This window comes from Tursiops truncatus, chromosome 20 (assembly GCF_011762595.2).
Source record: "Tursiops truncatus isolate mTurTru1 chromosome 20, mTurTru1.mat.Y, whole genome shotgun sequence".
Classification (NCBI taxonomy): Eukaryota; Metazoa; Chordata; class Mammalia; order Artiodactyla; family Delphinidae; genus Tursiops; species Tursiops truncatus.
The window spans coordinates 12,073,315-12,091,298 of record NC_047053.1 but is presented as its reverse complement, the minus strand read 5'-3'; the positions used below and the strand labels follow the sequence as shown (position 1 = coordinate 12,091,298).

General features: G+C 51.2%; 1 protein-coding gene across 5 annotated transcripts in view; it reads left to right on the top strand.

Annotated features, from left to right (window-relative positions):
- The window catches only part of RAP1GAP2 (RAP1 GTPase activating protein 2), a 218,772-nt gene that overhangs the window by 33,891 nt on the left and 166,897 nt on the right, over positions 1-17,984 (top strand). For all 5 annotated transcript variants that reach the window (XM_073798113.1, XM_033847049.2, XM_033847050.2 and 2 more), the window contains one exon: positions 1,155-1,190. In XM_073798113.1, coding sequence (XP_073654214.1) covers positions 1,155-1,190 — 36 coding nt within the window. The remainder of the gene's footprint in view (positions 1-1,154; positions 1,191-17,984) is intronic.

The following is a 17,984-nucleotide window of genomic DNA, read 5'->3' as shown; positions in this document are numbered from 1 at the left end:
GCTTATTTTGCTGTTGGGAACTGAGATCGGAAGGTGCTGGGAGTTGACTCAGGGTGGAAGGATCCCACCCCCCAGCTCAGGGGCTTGGTGCTGACTCATGATTGCTGGGGCAGCTCTGCGTCCTCACCGTGTGGCCCCTGACACAGCTCCCCTCCTCCCTGGGGCCCCAGTCGTTGCGTGTATGGGGAGCTCATGGCAGAGCTGAGCTGCTGGGCAGAGGTGGCTATAAGAACTTCCCAGGGTTTCAAGCCTCCTGGAGGTGGTGGTGATTTGGGTGGCATTAATGGCAATGATGACATGGCGCAGTGGTGACACTGATGGTGATGTGACCCTGGTATTTGTGACCCCTAAACAAGAGGAGACAGAGAGTGGGAATCTCGCCTACCTTTCTGTCTCTGGAGAGAGGAAGGGGCCTCTTTTACCAGCCATAAGGGCTGGCATATGCAGAGGGTAAAAATAGAAGCCTAGCAGCCCTGCCTTGTCTTCCAGCAAGGGTAGGCGCAGGCTGGGGTGGAGTTGCTGGCTGCCGGGACAGTCTGCCGCAAACGTGATCTTCCGGGCTCTGAGCTCCTGTGCCCGACAGACCCCACCTCCTGTGCACCCTGGCGCCTGCTGTCAGGTTCTGTCTCAGGAGTGGCTTATGCCTCCTTAGAGGAACTGGCAGCTCCCAGAGCAGGAGGGTCCCTGGTGCTGGAGGTTGCGGCATCTTTGTAAAGCAGAATCCCAGGAAATATCCATGCATTGATTGTCCAGCCGCTGTGACCCATGAGGCTGGGTTGCAGAGTCCTCTTCTGGAGCTTGGGTAACGAAAGCAAAGATGGCATATAAAGTGCTTTAGATCCCTGGGTCTGGAGTCAGATACTGGGATCCAGACTGGGCCAGTGACTGTATCCTCCCGAGCCTGTTTCCTCATCTCTAAAATAGGGAGAATAACAGGACCCATCTCACTGGGTTATGAGTGGCTCCGGCCCTCCCAGAGCTCCCAAGTCCTCCCTTTCTGGGCTAGAGGAGAACTTCCTTCCTCCTGAAGCCACATTGTCCACGGCCCTGCGGGGCTGGTGGTCTGGGCTGGCCCCGGGACCTGTCCCCTGCAGGTGCTAGGTGGGAGCCTTCAGCCCTGGCACTGACGGAAGCCCTTGCTTTTCTCTTGGCAGGATCGACAAGACCATGCTGGCGAGCCTGAAGGTCAAGTAAGTAGCCACTTCCTGTTACGTAAAGGTCAGAGGTGATGGCAGATGGAGCTCCTCTGGGGCCCTCATTTCCCTCCTGGTTGTGGAAAACGTGAGCGGGACTGTTGCATTTGTCAGAGTCTCTGTCTCAGTCCAGGGGCTTGTGGACTTGGAGGAGACTGGACTGGGCTCTTGATTCCCGAAGTATCCGGGAAAAGGCAGATGCTGGGAAGCAAGCAGGGGGACCCGTGTGGTGGAAATGTGTACAGCAGTGAAACTTTCAGGCCACAACTCAAGGGTATAAGAAAGATAATTGTATTTTCCATCACTTTAATTTTTATATTTTAATTTTCCATCACTTGTAATCATTTTATTTTTATATATAATATTTGTAGCCCCAGTCCCAAGAGGCTCTTTTTTTTGCCGCACTGCACAGCATGCAGACTTCCCCAACCAGGGATTGAACCCATGCCCCCCTGCAGTGGAAGTGTGGAGTCTTAAGCACTGGACCGCCAGGGAAGTCCCAGGCTGTCTTTCTGACATTCCCACCTACCTGGAAAATTGTGCCACACAGTTCTAGGACCTGGCGAAACACCCCAGTGTGTGTGTGTTTGTGGGTGGTCAGTTGGTCATCGAGTCATCTATTACCAGATATCTGTCGTCCTGATCAGCCCGGCCCTGAGGCTCTCTGAGAATTCCAGCACCAGATTCAGGGTCTGGGGATTGATTGTCTGCCTCGGTTTACCACGTGTCTGCTCGTCTGTCTGGGGAGCCCTGAGCAGACACCCCTTTGTCCTAGAACCTCTGACTGCGCCTCTCTCATCACCTTCGTTCTTTTCCCTCTGTGTTTCTGGCCAAACCATTTTGCCTGCACCTGGATCCTCTTTCCCCCTTGAGACTTAACAAAAGTGGGTTCCCAACTGCATCCCTCCCTCGGGCAATGAGTACTGACCAACCACCTCCTCCAATGAAGTGAGTTAAAAAGGAGAGAAATTTTAGGAGGGAAAAACAGCATTGGTCCCTAGCTCAAAATATTATCCTGCAACACGTGAATTGGCTCAAGCATGAAAAATTCCTCTACTAAGTGTCCTCCTCTGGAGGCAGCCCCAGCTGCTTGTAACTCCCCCATCTCAGCTGAAAGGTTTTCCAGGCTGGCCTCTCTCTGCCATGCCATTTAGTTGCCAGCACTGACTGTGTATCCCCTGGGTACACTTCCCTGGGCAGAGCACAGCCAGTCTTGCGAGTTGGCATCTAAGGGGGGGGTGTCAAAACAAGGAAGCTTCCCACTCAGGTTTGTTTTGCTCAGAAGGGTGAGGGTGGGCAGTTAGCAGGGCAAGGATGGATGGAAGACTGTCCCTGCCCTCTGAGAGCTTTCAGTCTCTCTGTAGAGTTGATGCCAGGGATGTAGTGGGAGCAATCTTGGAAGACTGCCAGGAGGAGGTAGATTCGAAAGTAGCTCTTAAAGATGGGGCGGGACGATGGGCCTGTCTGTGCCTGTGCTGATTGGCGTGGGGTGTGCATCAGGGCAGTCCAGCGTTTAGGGCAAGTCACTCTTGGGCAAGACACTTAACTTCTCTGGACTTCAGTTTCCGTATCCTTTGTCCAGTGGGCACAGCGATGTCTGGCCTTCCTAGAGCTTCCTATCTGTGTATTGCATGAGTTGCTAGGTAGGAAGCTGAGTTACTAAGCGGTGTAGAGTGGTAGGAGTGGGTTTTTTTGGTACCGTCTTGGGACATCTAGTTCAATTTCACAAGCGTTTATTGAGGGCCTGTTTGTTTTTATTTTAACTAGTAAAGATGATACATGTAACCTGCAAAGGAGCTAGTTACAAGGTGGAGTGAAGGGCTGGGGGCATGGGCCAGTGTTGAGATTGGGACCCCAGTGGGCTCTCTGGGTATGTGGAGGACAGTCTGAGGGCTTAGGCCTTGGGGAGGTGGTGTTGAGAGGGTTGTTTGGGACAGTGTGTAGGACTGTGTTCCTACTTGCACTTGGTTAAGATTCTTTTGATTGCAAGAAACAAAAACCCAGTGTAATCTGGTTAAGCAAAAGATGGAGTTTATGGAAAAAAATCCCAGGTGCCTCAGGGAACCCAAGGGGAGGAGGTGGAGCTAGAGCTCAGGGGGCATTGAACAGGAACTGGAAATGCATCCCCCTCAAAACCCCAGCTGCCTTCCTTGCGAAGATTGATAAACTGATCCTAAAATTCTTACGGAAATTCAAGGATAATCTTGAAAAAGAAGAACAAAGTTGGAGGACTGTACTTCGTGAGTTCAAATTTACTACCAAGTGACAGTAATCAAGAGAGTTTGGTAATGGCATAGAGATAGACACACAGATCAATGGAATAGAATTCAGAGTCCAGAAATAAACCCTCACATTTGTGGTCAATTGATTTTCAACAAGTACAATATGTCATGACAATTCCATGGAGAAAAATAGTCTTTCAACAAATGGTGCTGGGACAACTGATATCCACATGCAAAGGATGAAATTGAATCCCTGTCTCACACCGTATACAAAAATTAACTCCAAATGGATCAAAGACCTAAATGTAAGAGCCCAAAGTATCAAACTCTTAGAAGAAAACCTAGATGAAAATCTCTGTGGCCTTGGATAAGGCAATGGTTTCTTAGGTATGACACCCAAAGCACAAGCACCAAAAACAACAAGAACAACAAACTGATTAATTGAACCTCTTCACAATTAAAAACTTTTGTGTTACAAAGGACACCATTAGGAAAGTAAAAAGACGATGCCCAGAACGGGAGAAAATATTTTTAAATCACATATCTGATAAGGGACTCATATCTAAACTATATAAAGAACTCTAACAACTCAATAATACAAAGACAAAAAGAATTTAAACATGGGCAAAGACTCTGAATAAACATTTTTCCAAAGACGTTATATAAATGGCCAATGAGCACATGAAAAGATGTTCAACGTCATTAGCCATCAGGGACTTGCACATCAAAGCCACCGTGAGATACTACTTCACACCCACTAGAATGACTACAACCAAAAAGACAGATAATAACAAGTGTAGGTGAGGATGTAGAGAAATTGGAAGCCTTACACGCTGCTGGTGGGAATGTGAAAGGGTTAAACGTAGAGTGACTGTATGACTGGCAATTCCATTCTTAAGTATACATCCAAGAGCAATGAAAACATATGTCCGTAGAGAAACTTGTATGTGAATGTTCATAGCAACATTATTAATAATAGCCCCAAATGGAAATAATCCAAATGCAAAGATACAGTCTTCTTTTTGGGGTGATGAAAATGTTCTGGGACTAGTTCGTGGTAATGGTTGTACAACCTTGTGAATATACTGAAAACCATTGAATGATAGGCCTAGAAATGGCGAATTCTACAGTAAATAAACTACATCTCAATAAAACTGTAAAAAAAAAAAAAGAGGGAATCTGATTGGCCCAGCATGGTCCAATCAGTTTAGCTGGAGAGATGGGGCTTATGGGTAAAATATGTCTGCTGCAGCCAGACATACTAACCCCTCCCACAGCCTCTCTCTGTGGGAGGGGTTAGTTCTCAGAGAAGAAGGATGAGTTGTGGGCTGGGCAGATACCATAGGAGGTTTTATCCCATCACCCCCATGACTCTTAGGACTAAAAGGAAGATCAGTAGCTGCTCCCTCATTCTCCTCCCCGCTAATACCTAAGAAGAAATTCTGCCTGGGTACCCAGGATGTGGCTCTGCTTACTGACAGGTCCTTAGGCAGCCAACTGCATGTGCTAGGGCTCTTCCAGGTACCCAGATGCTGCCTTCCTTCGGCTTCTGCTGGGTGAGACATATTTCTGTACTAATGCAGCCCATTGGCTTCTCCACTGAGCACCAGATACCCCTGGACTGCAGCCCATGCTCCCGATTGCCTCAGCTTCTTCCGCAGTTACCTGGTGTCCTTGACACGAAGACAGGCAGCCATACAACTCCTGGAAGTGTCCCTGAGCTATGCAGCTCTGAAGATCGGGGTTCTGCACCATTATTGAGCACTTACTATGTGCTCACTTTTCATCACAGAGTTTCCCTGCGGTTTCACAACCATCTTGGGAAGCAGCTACCACTACTGTCTGCATTTTACAGAAGAGAAAGGGAGGCTTTGGAGGTTAGGAAACTTAGTCAAGGTCATCAGGGAGTAGGTCATGCAGCTGGGATTTGAATCCAGGTCTGTACTTCATGGCTGGTGCAGTCCAGGCTGGAGCTAAATAGTTCTCAGCACCTCTCTCCGCCCTACTTTCCCACTCTTTTCCCGATTTAGATAGAGAGTCTGGTGCTTTGGCCCCAGAATGCACCCCTGCCTCCACAACACTGTGGATGGGAGGGCCCAGCTCCCTGCTGGAGGCCCAGGTTGAGAGGGGTCTGGGGTACCTGATGATGAAGACCCTCAGAGGCAAGGGGTGCTGGGGGCCTGGAGCCACACAAGAACACTGGATAGGGGGGTGGTGGCAGCACATACAGGAGAAAAAATTGGGAGGCGGAGACTAACACATTGTTAACCTCTCCAAGCCTCAGTTTGCCCATCTGTAAAGTGGGAGGGTTGGACTGGTGCCCAATCTGCTCTCTTCTAGCTTTGACGTTCTGGGAGTTCACCTTCATGCCTTTTGTCCTTTTGCATTTCTCTCAGGACCTTGATGATGGTAGGTGCTCGCTGTTGACTAAGCAAATGCATGCACGAATGAATGAGTGTCTTTGAGAGCAGAGGTTCTGCATACTTCATCTCTGGCTCCCCAGAGCCTTACACCATGCTTGGCATATAGCAGGTTCTCAGTCTATATTTGCTGGATGAATTAATTCTGGGTCATCATGGTTAGCCCATCACATGAGATGGAGGGCTGGAGAGAAAGAGGCAGGGACACCAGGTGGGGAGCGCCGCTTCACCAGCCTGCTCCCAGGCCAGCTTGGGATACGGTCTGTATTGCGGTGGTTGAACCATAGTCTGACTGGATTCCCACAGGGGGAACCTAGGTTGGCAGGGCCATGTGTTTGCTCATGGAGGTCCTTGAAGCAGCATCCAGAGAGGACGACCTGAACTGGGAGCCTCTGGTACTTTCCTCCACTCTTCTTTTTGCTGCCCCTTGCCCTCCCTCTCAGAGACTCCTGCTTCTTTGCTAAAGAAAGAGGTGTGTGTGTGTGTGTGTGTGTGTGTGTGTGTGTGTGTGTGTGTGTGTCTGCTGCATGGGCTGGTAAGCCATGTTCCAGCCATCTGAGATGACTGTGATACACAGGCACTGGCCATCGTGGGACGGCGTGAGCGTGGAGGTGATTCGGTGCAGCTTGTCTCTGCTGCTGGGGTAGGGCATCAGGCACATTCCTGATGACCGGGAAGTTAGAACCCATTGCCCTGCAGGGAAAAGAATCCAACTTTTTAATTGATGGTCCCTGGTCTTGGTCACTAGAAGTGGGCATCTCTAAATAGAGAGAAAGTGCATAAGAGCGCCCAGAGGTCACTGTGCCGTCTTATTTCTTCCTCAGGAGAAGGAGGGAGAGGGCCTGGAGGAGCTGTCTTCCCAGCAGCCTGGCTGGGGCAGCATTTCAGCTGTCCTGTGGTTTGGTCAGAAGACACCACACAGCCATCTGTACTCTAGGTTTCAGATTTCACCAGCTAAGATTTAAAATCTTAGAAGGGAGGAGAGCACACAGGGCAGCAGCAGACGCTGTGTCTCAGCGTAACTTCCCTTTGGCCCTGGGGTCCCTGATGGCAGCTGCTGGAGCCATTGTCCATGCAGGATGGGGTCTTGCCACATCTAGAAAGCTCAGCTTCTGGCTGTGTCACAGCCCTTTTAAACTCAGGGCTTCAGTCCCCATCCTATGAGGATTACGTACAAAATCTGGGCGATTCCCTGTACAGACATCTGCCTCTCCAGGTTCTCTTGGTGTTGTTAGCAAGGCTACATTCTCGGGGGGTGCGGAGAGAGCAGAGTCAGGGCCCAGGCAGCTGTGCATCAAGTCTGTGCCTCAGCTTTCCAGCCCTACTGGAAAGCCCGTCCCTCCACGGTCCACCCCTTGATTCCGATGTAACGATCTTTTTTTTTTTTTTGGCTGCATTGCAGCAGGTGGGATCTTAGACCAGGGATCAAACCCGCAACCCCGGCATTGGAAGCACAGAGTCTTAACCACTGGACCACCAGGGAAGTCCCTGTAATGGCTTTTTTTTATGCATCAGTTGAAGGTCACCATCGCCAATTTACTTCTCCCATCTTTGACCACCAGGTCTTTGCTTACTGCAGATACAAGACTCTTTGAGGCACAAAGGTGTTTTAGAACCTTCTGAGGCTGCCCCATCTGAGTCAGCTCATCTCCTACATATCTAGGGTGTCTGCTGAGTTTGCTGGGGTTGCCAGAGGCAGGGGTAACTTGATGTCCTGTGGGGTTAGAAGGCTGAATCAGTTAAGCTCACGTTTATTGAGCACCTGCATTTGAAGCCCAGTGCTAGGCGCTGGGGCTGGTGGGGAAGCAAAGGTGAAAAAGACACAGTCTCGGGACTTCCCTGGCGGCGCAGTGGTTAAGAATCCACCTGCCAAGGCAGGGGACGCGGGTTCAATCCCTGGTCTGGGAAGATCCAACATGCTGTGGAGCAACTAAGCCCGTGCGCCACAACTACTGAAGCCTGTGCTCTAGAGCCCGCGAGCCACAACTACTGAAGCCCGCGCGCCTAGAGCCCGTGCTCCGCAGCAAGAGAAGCCACCGCAATGAGAAGCCTGCGCACCGCAGTGAAGAGTAGCCCCCGCTCGCCGCAACTAGAGAGCCCGCAACTAGAGAGCCCGCGCGCGGCAACAAAGTAAAAAAAAAAAAGATACAGTCTCTGCTCATGAAAGCTTATAGTCCCATAGGGAGACAGACAGACAGACAGTTGCAATGGAATGTGACAAGTGCTAACAGAGATGTCCTCAGAGAGGACGGAGGAGGGCTTCCTGGAGACTTGGTGATGCCTCAGCCACCTCCAAAGGTGAGCAAGCCCAGCCCGGAGAGGAGAGGCACCCGGGGCAGCAGCAACAGCGCACAGGCAGTGAGGTGTGAATGGCGCGGGCTGGGAGGGACCTGGGTGCGGTCATGACACCAGACAGATCACGGGGTGCGACTGCGGCGTCAGGCTGGGCCTCGCCCAGGAGCGTGGGAGGGCTGTGTGGAGGGCTGGGCTTGCCCCTCTGTGTGGCCGGGAGCCATGGAAAGGCTTTAAAGCAGGGGAGTAACGTGGCCAGATTTGAGTCTGAACGCCCCGCTGGCTGCCATCTGCTGACTCGTTGGAGAGGCTTGAGGCTAGAGCAGGGCCAGTGGGGTTGGGGAGAGTGGACAGACTGGAGAGCTCTTGAGGAGGCGGACTCCCCAGCCTGGAGCTGGTTTGGATGTAGGAGGTGGGAGCAAGGGGAAGGGGAAGGGTGAAGACTCAAGTTTCTGGGTGAGCCTTTTTTTTTTTTTTTTAATTATTTTTTAAAATTTTGGCTGTGTTGGGTCTTCGTTTCTGTGCGAGGGCTTTCTCCAGTTGCGGCAAGCGGGGGCCACTCTTCATCGCGGTGCGCAGGCCTCTCACTATTGTGGCCTCTCTTGTTGCGGAGCACAGGCTCCAGACGCGCAGGCTCAGTAGTTGTGGCTCACGGGGCCTAGTTGCTCCGCAGCATGTGGGATCTTCCCAGACCAGGGCTCGAACCCGTGTCCCCTGCATTGGCAGGCAGACTCTCAACCACTGTGCCACCAGGGAATCCCTCTGGGTGAGCCTTTGAGTGGATGTTGGTCCCGTGTACGGAGACGGGGAGTTTGGGCAGCTTGGGGGTAGAGGGAGGGAGTAAGGCTCTGAATTACAGTCTCTGCTCCTCATTTCCCCTCTCCCCTCCCAAGTGGCTGGCTTAGGTCCTGACCTTTATACCTGCCCCCCACCCTCCCATAGAAGGGTACAGAGGAGAGAAGCAGCATCCTGAGGGGTGAAGGGGGTGGTCGGCCGCCAGGGAAGCAGGCTGGGCAGTGCCCTCTCCCTGGCCTTGTGGGCAGAGCTGGTGGTGGTCCCGGGGGCTCTGCACCCCCCCTCCCCCCAGCTCCAGGTGTGCCTTGGCAGGTGAGCACCAGGTGAGCCCTAGCTGGTGCCACTGCTCTTGTAACCGACAGCTGGCCACGCGAGATGTGCAGGGAACCCACTTGCAGACACGTTCCAGCTGGGGCTGAGGGGCACATCCCTGTTTCTGGCTAAAGTATCAGCCCTGGTTCATTGATTCTTTAGGACGGTCCCTGAGCCTGAGAACAGTGCTGGCGCGTGTAGGTGTGTGTCGGCGTGTGTGCAAGCTTGCCCGTGCAGGTGGACATGAGCTTTGAGGGCCCATGTGGGTGACTGTGTGGTGTCTTTTTTGGCTTTAGCGAGTTCCTATGGTAACCACGAACATGCCTGTTTTGGGATCTGGAGTCGTGGGGCGTGAGTGGCTACGGGGAGAAGCAAGGCAGGCGGGTGCTTAGCCGGCGTTTGGGCTGTGGCCTGATTTCATTGCCAGGCACTGGGAGAAGCACCTAAAGGTGCCATTTGCCAGGCAGCAAACCCCAGGGATTTGTGTGCTCCTGGCCTCATACTGGCCGGTCCCCGTCATGCCCAGGAAGCCCTGGTGAGTCCCTGTTCTGATTTCTTGATGGACAAGCAGCTCCCTGGGTCTCGACCAGGTCTGGTGGGTATCTGATGATGGGCAGCAGGGAGCTGGCTGGCAGCTCTGGCCAGTAGGTAGTGGGCATTGGGGCTCTTCTGAGATGGGTGCGGGATGGTGGGCAGGAGGGGCTCTGCTTATTCCTGGGGCCCCAGGGGGGTTTTTCCTCGTGGCTGGTGAGCCGAATGGTGCTTGTTGATCCCGTGGGACAGGGCTAATGGCGACAAGGGCAGGGATGCGGGGGAGCAGGATGCAGATGGGGCGGCCTGTGGCCTGCCAGCCCAGGTCCAACTATCCTGGGGCCCCCCCCTCACTCCAGCTCCCTGAAAGTCCTCGTGGACGCTCAGGGCTCTGGCCATGCCCTTGAGCTTCTTCAGAGGCCTGCTGGCCTGTCCTGGTTGGGAAGTCTCAGGGTCCTGTGAGGAGGAGGCCAGAGGGCTCTGCCTGGCTCACCGGGAGCTGGATTTCGCCAAGGCTAGGGGAGAATTGCTCCCGCTGGGCTTTGGCGAGAGGCTTTGACTCCCCACGCTGTGCATGCCTTGTGCTTCCGGTCCACACACTGTGGACCCTGTGGGTGTGTCAGGACCCCTGCATCCTCTTGGAGCGGCTCCTGATGGACAGGTGCCCGGGAAATACTCAGAGGGGTCTGGAGTTGGGGGAGCGCTTGCTTCTATCGCCTTCCTCCTGCTGGTTCCTCTGGGGCTGGGAGCAGGGAGTGGGGATGGAGGTGTCAGGAGGGGATGTAGATGGCCTCTCTGGCTTGTGCTGGGAGCCCCGCTCAGGAGCTAGCTGCTCCCCCTGCCTCTGAGGGGGTGCTGGGTGAGGCTGTGCTGGGATGGGGGCTGTGTGGCAGGGGTTGCTGGGGCCTGTGGTCCTGGTGAAGGGCAAGGGGAGCAAGGAAGTAGACGTTCTATGCTTTTTCCAGACCACCTCGGCCTTCCCTCTGGAAGAGTCTAGAGCCTAATGCCCAGCACCTGTCCTTGGGGGTGCTGGAAAAGGGAGAGGGGAGCCTTCAGGAGAGATCCCCAGGTCTCTGGAGTCCTTGAATCTTAGGGCTTGAAATAAAAAGGTCAAATTAGCCACTATGTGAATCCCTTGTGCCCCTAAAACTAGTCACCCAGCCTGAGCTTGGTTACCTCCAGTGACGGGGAGCTCATTATCTTGTAAGGCTATTATATTGCAATACAGCTCTGATTGTTCAAAGCTGACCATTATTTTCATCTGGAATTTCTGTAACTGCTGCCGCTTGGTCACTCATCTCTCACCCTAAACAGGGCTAATAACCCTGCTTTCTCCCGAGAGCCCCTCAGAATATGGAAGGTGGCTCCTGTTCCCTGAGTTGTCTGTGCCCCTGGCGGGTCATCCCTGGCCTCTTTGGCTCTGTTTGGGATTTCTCGCTGCCTGGCCTGATCTTTGTTGGAAGTGTTCAGGTTTTCTAGGCTTCCTTTCAAAGCCTGGCCAAAGGGATTGGCCCTGGGCAGCCTGCAGGAGCCCGATGGACATGAGGATGGACAACGAGAGATCAAGGGCTTCAACCTCCTTGTTTACAGATCAGTACACTGAGACCCCAAGTGGGGATGTGCCTAACTTGAAACGGCCCAGCTCGAAGGCAGTGGGTGCAGGACCAGGACCGCGGAGGTCGGCGGTCGGCCTCTGTGCAGTGCCTGGCCCCTTTCCTGCTTTCCTGTCAGCTCCTCCATCTTCACCACTTTCTGACTTAGGACCTGGTCTCTTCTTCCTGAAGACAGACCTGATGCCTGCAGGGATCTGGCAGGGCCTAGTACAACTGCCAGGCGGGGCCTGGGGGCACCGGCAAGCACACATCTGTGCTCTGCAGGAATGCCGCCTGCCTCCCCAGATCTTCCACGTTACAGGAGAAGCTGGAAATCTGGAGTTTGGGCAACATCTTGACAACTAGCTCAAGAATTAAAAAAAAAAAAAAAAAAACAAAGCCATATGTAACCCATCCTGCAGGCCAGATTCACCCCACCTGTGCGCCACTTCTGCTCCAGGTGTGTCAGCCCTGCGGGTCTCAGCTCCTATCTCCCTGTGGCCTACTCCCTGGTCCCTTCTCCCCAGTTACCCCTTCCCTGGTGCTCTCGCCACTGCCTTCAGCCACTGACTGGTCATTTCCTGCTCTGGCTCCAGACTGGACTCACTCTCAATTAATCTTTTCTCTCTTCCTAATCCAGTTCTTTCTCTGTCACTGGGTTGTGAAGCCCCCGAGTCACGGGGATTGGTCCTCTCCTGCCCTCCTCCCGGTTCAGGCCCATTATCTCCTGCCCAGATGGTGACAGAGCCTCTCTAATTAACCTCCTCCTCGGGCCTCCGCCAACTCTAATTCATCATCCCCACAGCCATCTCTAACTTCTCCAAGGAGGCCCGTATCCACAGCACCGATGGTAGACCTTGTTAGTCCTGATTCTGCATGGGCTTGTCCCTGAGACCCTGGTTGGGGACTGGGCCGTCTTTTTTTTTGAATTAACTAATTAATGAATTAATTTTATTTTGGCTGAGCTGGGTCTTTGTTGTGGCACGCGGGCTTCGCTAGTTGTGTCGCGTGGCTCTCTCTAGTTGCAGTGCGTGGGCTCTAGAGCGCGTGGGCTCAGTAGCTGCGGGGCGTGGTATGTGGGATCATAGTTCCCTGATTGAACCCAGGCCCCTTACATTGGGAGCACGGAGTCTTAACCACTGGACCACCAGGGAAGTCCCCCTGGGCAGTCTTTGTTTGTGTTTACTCCCCAGTGACTTCTCTTTCTGGCATTAGAAAAACTAACTGTCCATGGTCCACAGAAGATAGTTGGATCCTCTGTGCCCTCAACCACAGCACTGGTTCTCAAGCTTTTCTGCACTTTGGTATCACCTGGGAGGCTTAAAAAAGTTCTCATGCCCAGGTTGCACCCAATTCCAGGCTTGGAAATCAGAGCATCTAGGGTGGGACCCAGCATCAGCACTTTTAAAAGATTCCCGGGTGATTCCAACCTGCAGCAAAATTTGGGAATCCCTGTCCCAAGGGATAAACGAGTGTGACGAATGTCAACGGCTCAGGTGGGGCTGGATGTTAAAATGGGCCGTAAGTGGGTGAGTCTCTCTAGCCCAGGGTTTCTGTTGACAATTGGGGCTGGAGAATTCTTTGCTGTGGGGACTCGCCGGTGCACTGTAGATGTTCAGCAGCATCTCTAACCTCTGCTCATGAGATGCCAGCCACCTACCCCCTAGTAGTGACAATCAAAAACGTCTCCAGGCTTTGCTGAGTTTCTGGGGCAGGGGTATAAGAGCTCCCCCGACCCACTGAGAAACATTGTTCCCAGTCCAGACAGGCCCACCTCTACAGCATTCTAAAGCACGTGCAGAAGAAAAGGCTACCAGCCGGTGAGCCCCATCTTAGTGGTTAATTCATTGGGCTTTGGAGTCAGGCAGCTTATGTTTAAATCCTGATTCTACCAGCTGGGTGACCTTGGGCAAGTTATTTAGCCTCTCTGTGCCCCAGTACATATCTAGCTGTTCCCCCCCGACCCCCTTACAACTGTGTCTCCTCTTGACCTTTAGCTCCAGCCGGGTGATGGGATTTGCTGTTTCCTGGCGCTTTTCAGCCTGGATGGCTGCTTCTGCAGAAATGCCTTTACTTCCTCCTCTCCCAGCAGCATCATCCCTCCTGTCCTTCCAGGACCAGCTTAGATGCTGCTTCCTCCGTGAACACCTCCTTCCCATTGAGGACAAAGCACTCTGTTCCTTGTGCTCCTGGAGCAGCTGGAACCTCAAGGGTTCCACATTTATCTCCTCCTGCCCTGTGCTGGTCCAGTGGTTTCTGTCTGTGTCCCTCTCCCCTTGAGGGCTGAGGCCGTGGGAGCCTCTGGGGTGCCCAGCCTGGGCTCCGTCACTGTTTGTTGTCCAGGTGAGGCGGCTGACCCCTCCCTGCCTCGGGCTGAGCTGTGAACGGGTCGGGTTACGGCACTGTCATCCTCCACCCACGGCCCAGCTCATTCTGAGAGGGTGGAGTGAGCGGAAATCCGTGCCCGGCAGGCCACAAAGCCACATAACTAAATTTTGGAGCCCTGCCCTGGGTGTGTGTGTGTGTGTGTGTGTGTGTGTGTGTGTGTGTGTGTGTGGCAGCAGCTCTTACCTCTTCTCGGTTGCCTTGCCACCAGCTGATGCCATCTGGAATCGAGGAGCATTGAATCACAGACTTTCCCAGGACCATTTCTGGGCCAAGGAACAACCCCTGACCCCACCCTGCCACGCCTTATACAACCCTGTCAGTCAGCTCAACCCAGGGGACCACTAGTTGTCTGCCCTCGCTGCCGTGCAGACCCACCCTGGGGACTCTGCTTCCTGAGGCCTGGGTGGGGCCCAGGAAACCTGTGCCTTATCAGGGCCAGAGGTGGTGCTTCTGATGCAGCACGTTTTGCAGCTGTTTGGGAACTAATGACATTTAAAGATCTCTTTTCCCCACAGTACAGATTCAGTGGTTAGGTTCATGTGCTCTGGGAGGTCTTGGTCAAGTTATGTAACCTCTCTGTGCCTTGATTTCTTTTTCTGGGGATAATAATAATACCTATATGTAGGTACTATTGTTGTGAGGTTTAAAGGAGATAGTCCGGGTGAAGCATGGAGCACAGTGCCTGCTACATTGTTAGTGCCAGGTAAGTGTTCCCTGCTTTAATATTTCTGATATTGGTAATAATAGTCCTGGGCTGGGGAGATACACGTAACCACGTGACATGCCCGCATGCATGCAAGCACACCCCCATGGGCAAACCGGAGCGATGTGCACCCACACCCAAGCCTGCTGCTGAGGACAGACGCGTGCAGGTGACAGTCACCGCAGGCTCACGCATGAACACATGGTCCCTTGATAAATATATGAGGAGGGCAGAGGTATGTGTACACGAGGCCCAGATGATCGGGGTTTTTATTTCATTCGCACTCTGACATTATTCCAGGAGTTAGCAGCACCTGGGCTGAGCTCGGGGAGCTCAAGGTGCCCCTTGTTTCCATAGCAACCACAATGCAGTAAAAATAGGAGGACCAGGGAAGAGATGGAAGAGGCCTGAGCCAGCTGCGAGGCTGGGGCCTCCACGTCCTCGACCACACGGAACCTCCTGTTTTGTTAGTTTTTTGGAACAACGACATGGCAAACCGCTAGGACTCATGACCCAGAATTGACCGTTGTTAACATTTTGTTTCATTTTCATCAGATCGTTTTTAAAAAAAATTGTGGTCAAATACATACAGTGGCATTAAGTACATTTATAATGTTGTCCAACTATCACCACTATCCATTTCTCGAACTTCTTCATGATCTCAGATTGAAACTCTGTACCCATGAAACAGTACCTCTCCATTCCCCGCCTCCCACCAGCCCCTGGCACCCACCATTCTGCTTTCTGTCTCTATGAATTTGACTACCCCAGGGACCTTACCTAAGTGAAATCATGCAGTATTTGCCCTTTTGTGACTGACTTATTTTTCTTAGCATAACGTATTCAAGGTTTATTCACGGTGTAGCATGTGTCAGAATTTCCTCCCTTTTGAAGGTTGTATATTATTTTATTGTATGTAAATGCCGCATTTTGTTCATCTGCTCATCAGTCAATAGACGCTTGGGTTGCTTCCACCTTTTGGCTGTTGTGAATAATGCAGCTATGAACATGGGTGTACAAATATCTGAGTCCCTGCTTTCAGTTCTTTTGGGTTATACCCAGAAGCTGAATCGCTGGATCATGTGGTAATTCTATATTTAACTTTTTTTTTTTTTTTTGTGGTACGCTGGCCTCTCACTGCTGTGGCCTCTCCCGTTGCGGAGCACAGGCTCCAGACGCGCAGGCTCAGCGGCCATGGCTCACGGGCCCAGCCGCTCCGCGGCATGTGGGATCTTCCCGGACCGGGGCACGAACCCGTGTCCCCTGCATCGGCAGGCGGACTCTCAACCACTGCGCCACCAGGGAAACCCTGAGCTTTGTTTTTTTAAGAAAAGAAGTAAAACATCATAAAGTTAAGTTCCTGGAATCACTCCTTCTTGGCCCTGTTACATTGCCTCTTCCATCAGTAGAGGTGAGCTCTGTCAGCAATTTGGTATGCTTTTCTCAGTCCACATTTTTAATACTTTCACGTTCATAAGATAGGTATCTAGAAACACAGTATAGTTTTTTGTGTGTATTAAAAATTCACCTGCATGATGTCCTTTTGAATTTATACGTCATGGTGGTGTTCAGGCATCAGCCTGCCGGGGTTCAGGTCTTGACTCTGCCACTTGAGAGCTGTGAGACCTCAGGCAGGTTACTTAACTTCTCTGTGCCTCAGTTTGTTCATCTGTAACTGGGAATAAGGGTAGAACCTAAAACCTTCTTGTAGGGTTATTTTGGGGATTGTGCAAATTTACATATGTCAAGTGCTTAGAACAGGGTGGGCACGTAGAGCACACTAGATGCGTTAGTTGTTACCATTATAGTTCTGCATTTGTGCCACTCCACATGGATTTTGGAATCCATCCATGGTATCAGAGATAGGTGTAGCTCCTCCTTTTTAATTGCCATGTAGTATTTTTTGTTTTTCTTTTCACATAAACATATCACATTTTTTGTTTCCCCCGTTGTGTCTCCTACTGATGGAAACTTAAGGTTGTTTGCATTTTCTGATGTTGCAAACAATGCTGCAGCCCTGTCCCCTCACCTGACCCTCTCTGCATTTGTGTGAGAGGTAACCTGGAGAGGGACGTGGGGGGGGTGGGGCTGGTGGGTTGCAGCTCTACCGGATGCAGCCAGATTGTCCTCAAGAGAGGTTTTACCATTGACACTCCTACCAGGGATGTGTGAGAATTCTCCTAGAGTCCTCTTCCCCACGTCCTCACTGATATTTAATTTTTACATTGATGTGATGGACCACAGCACATTTTATTTTATTATTTATTATACAGACATTAATTAATTAACTCTGAATAAGTGAATGAAAACTCACATGACCTCTTTGAGTCTCTCTCCACAGACCTGGATGGAGATGCTTCTGCCCTTTTTTCTTTGTTGTAGCACAAGCATTTTCCCATATTGGTACAATCTTTTTTTTTTTTTTCTTTTTAAAACTAGCATTTTTCCTGATGATAAAAATAAGTAAGGGCTCGCTGTAGATTTAGAAAATACATACAAATATTGAGATGAAAAAATAAAAAGCCATTACCCACCACCTAAAATGTTTTCACTTTGATGTGTTTCTTTATAATCTTTTTGTGCTTTTTAGCTTCCTTTTAAAACGTACTATATAATGACATTTTGAACACCATTAAATATTCTTTAAAAACATAATTAAAAGTATTGCATACCATACTATCATTATAATTTTCCATAGTTAATCACTGTTTTATTTTTATTTTTATTTATTTATTTTTGGCTGCTTTGGGTCTCATTGCTGCACGCGGGCTTTCTCTAGCTGCAGTGAGCCGGGGCTACTCTTCGTTGTGGTGCGCGGGCTTCTCATTGCGGTGGCTTTTCTTGTTGAGGAGCACGGGCTCTTGGCACGTGGGCTTCAGTAGTTGTGGCTCTCGGGCTCTAGAGCGCAGGCTCAGTAGTTGTGGCACATGGGCTTAGTTGCTCTGTGGCGTGTGGGATCTTCCCGGACCAGGGACTGAACCCGTGTCCCCTGCATTGGCAGGCGGATTCTTAACCACTGAGCCACCAGGGAAGTCCCTTATTTTTAAATGTTAAGGTTGTTTTTAATTTTTTAAAAAAAACACTAAAAAAAGTTTTTTTTTTGGCTGCACCGTGTGGCTTGCGATCTTAGTTCCCCGACCGCAGATTGAACCCAGGCCCACGGCAGTGGCGCCGAGTCTTAACCACTGGACCGCCAGGGAAGTCCCTGTTATTATTATTATTTTTTAACATCTTTATTGGAGTATAATTGCTTACAATGGTGTGTTAGTTTCTGCTTTATAACAAAGTGAATCAGCTATACGTGTAGATATATCCCCATATCTCCTCCCTCTTGCGTCTCCCTCCCACCCTCCCTATCCCACCCGTCTAGGTGGTCACAAAGCACCAAGCTGACCTCTCTGTGCTATGTGGCTGCTTCCCATTAGCTATCTATTTTACATTTGGTAGTATATATTAAGTCTATGCCACTCTCTCACTTTGTCCCAGCTTACCCTTCCCCCATTATTTTTTTATTTTTATTTTTTGCGATACGTGGG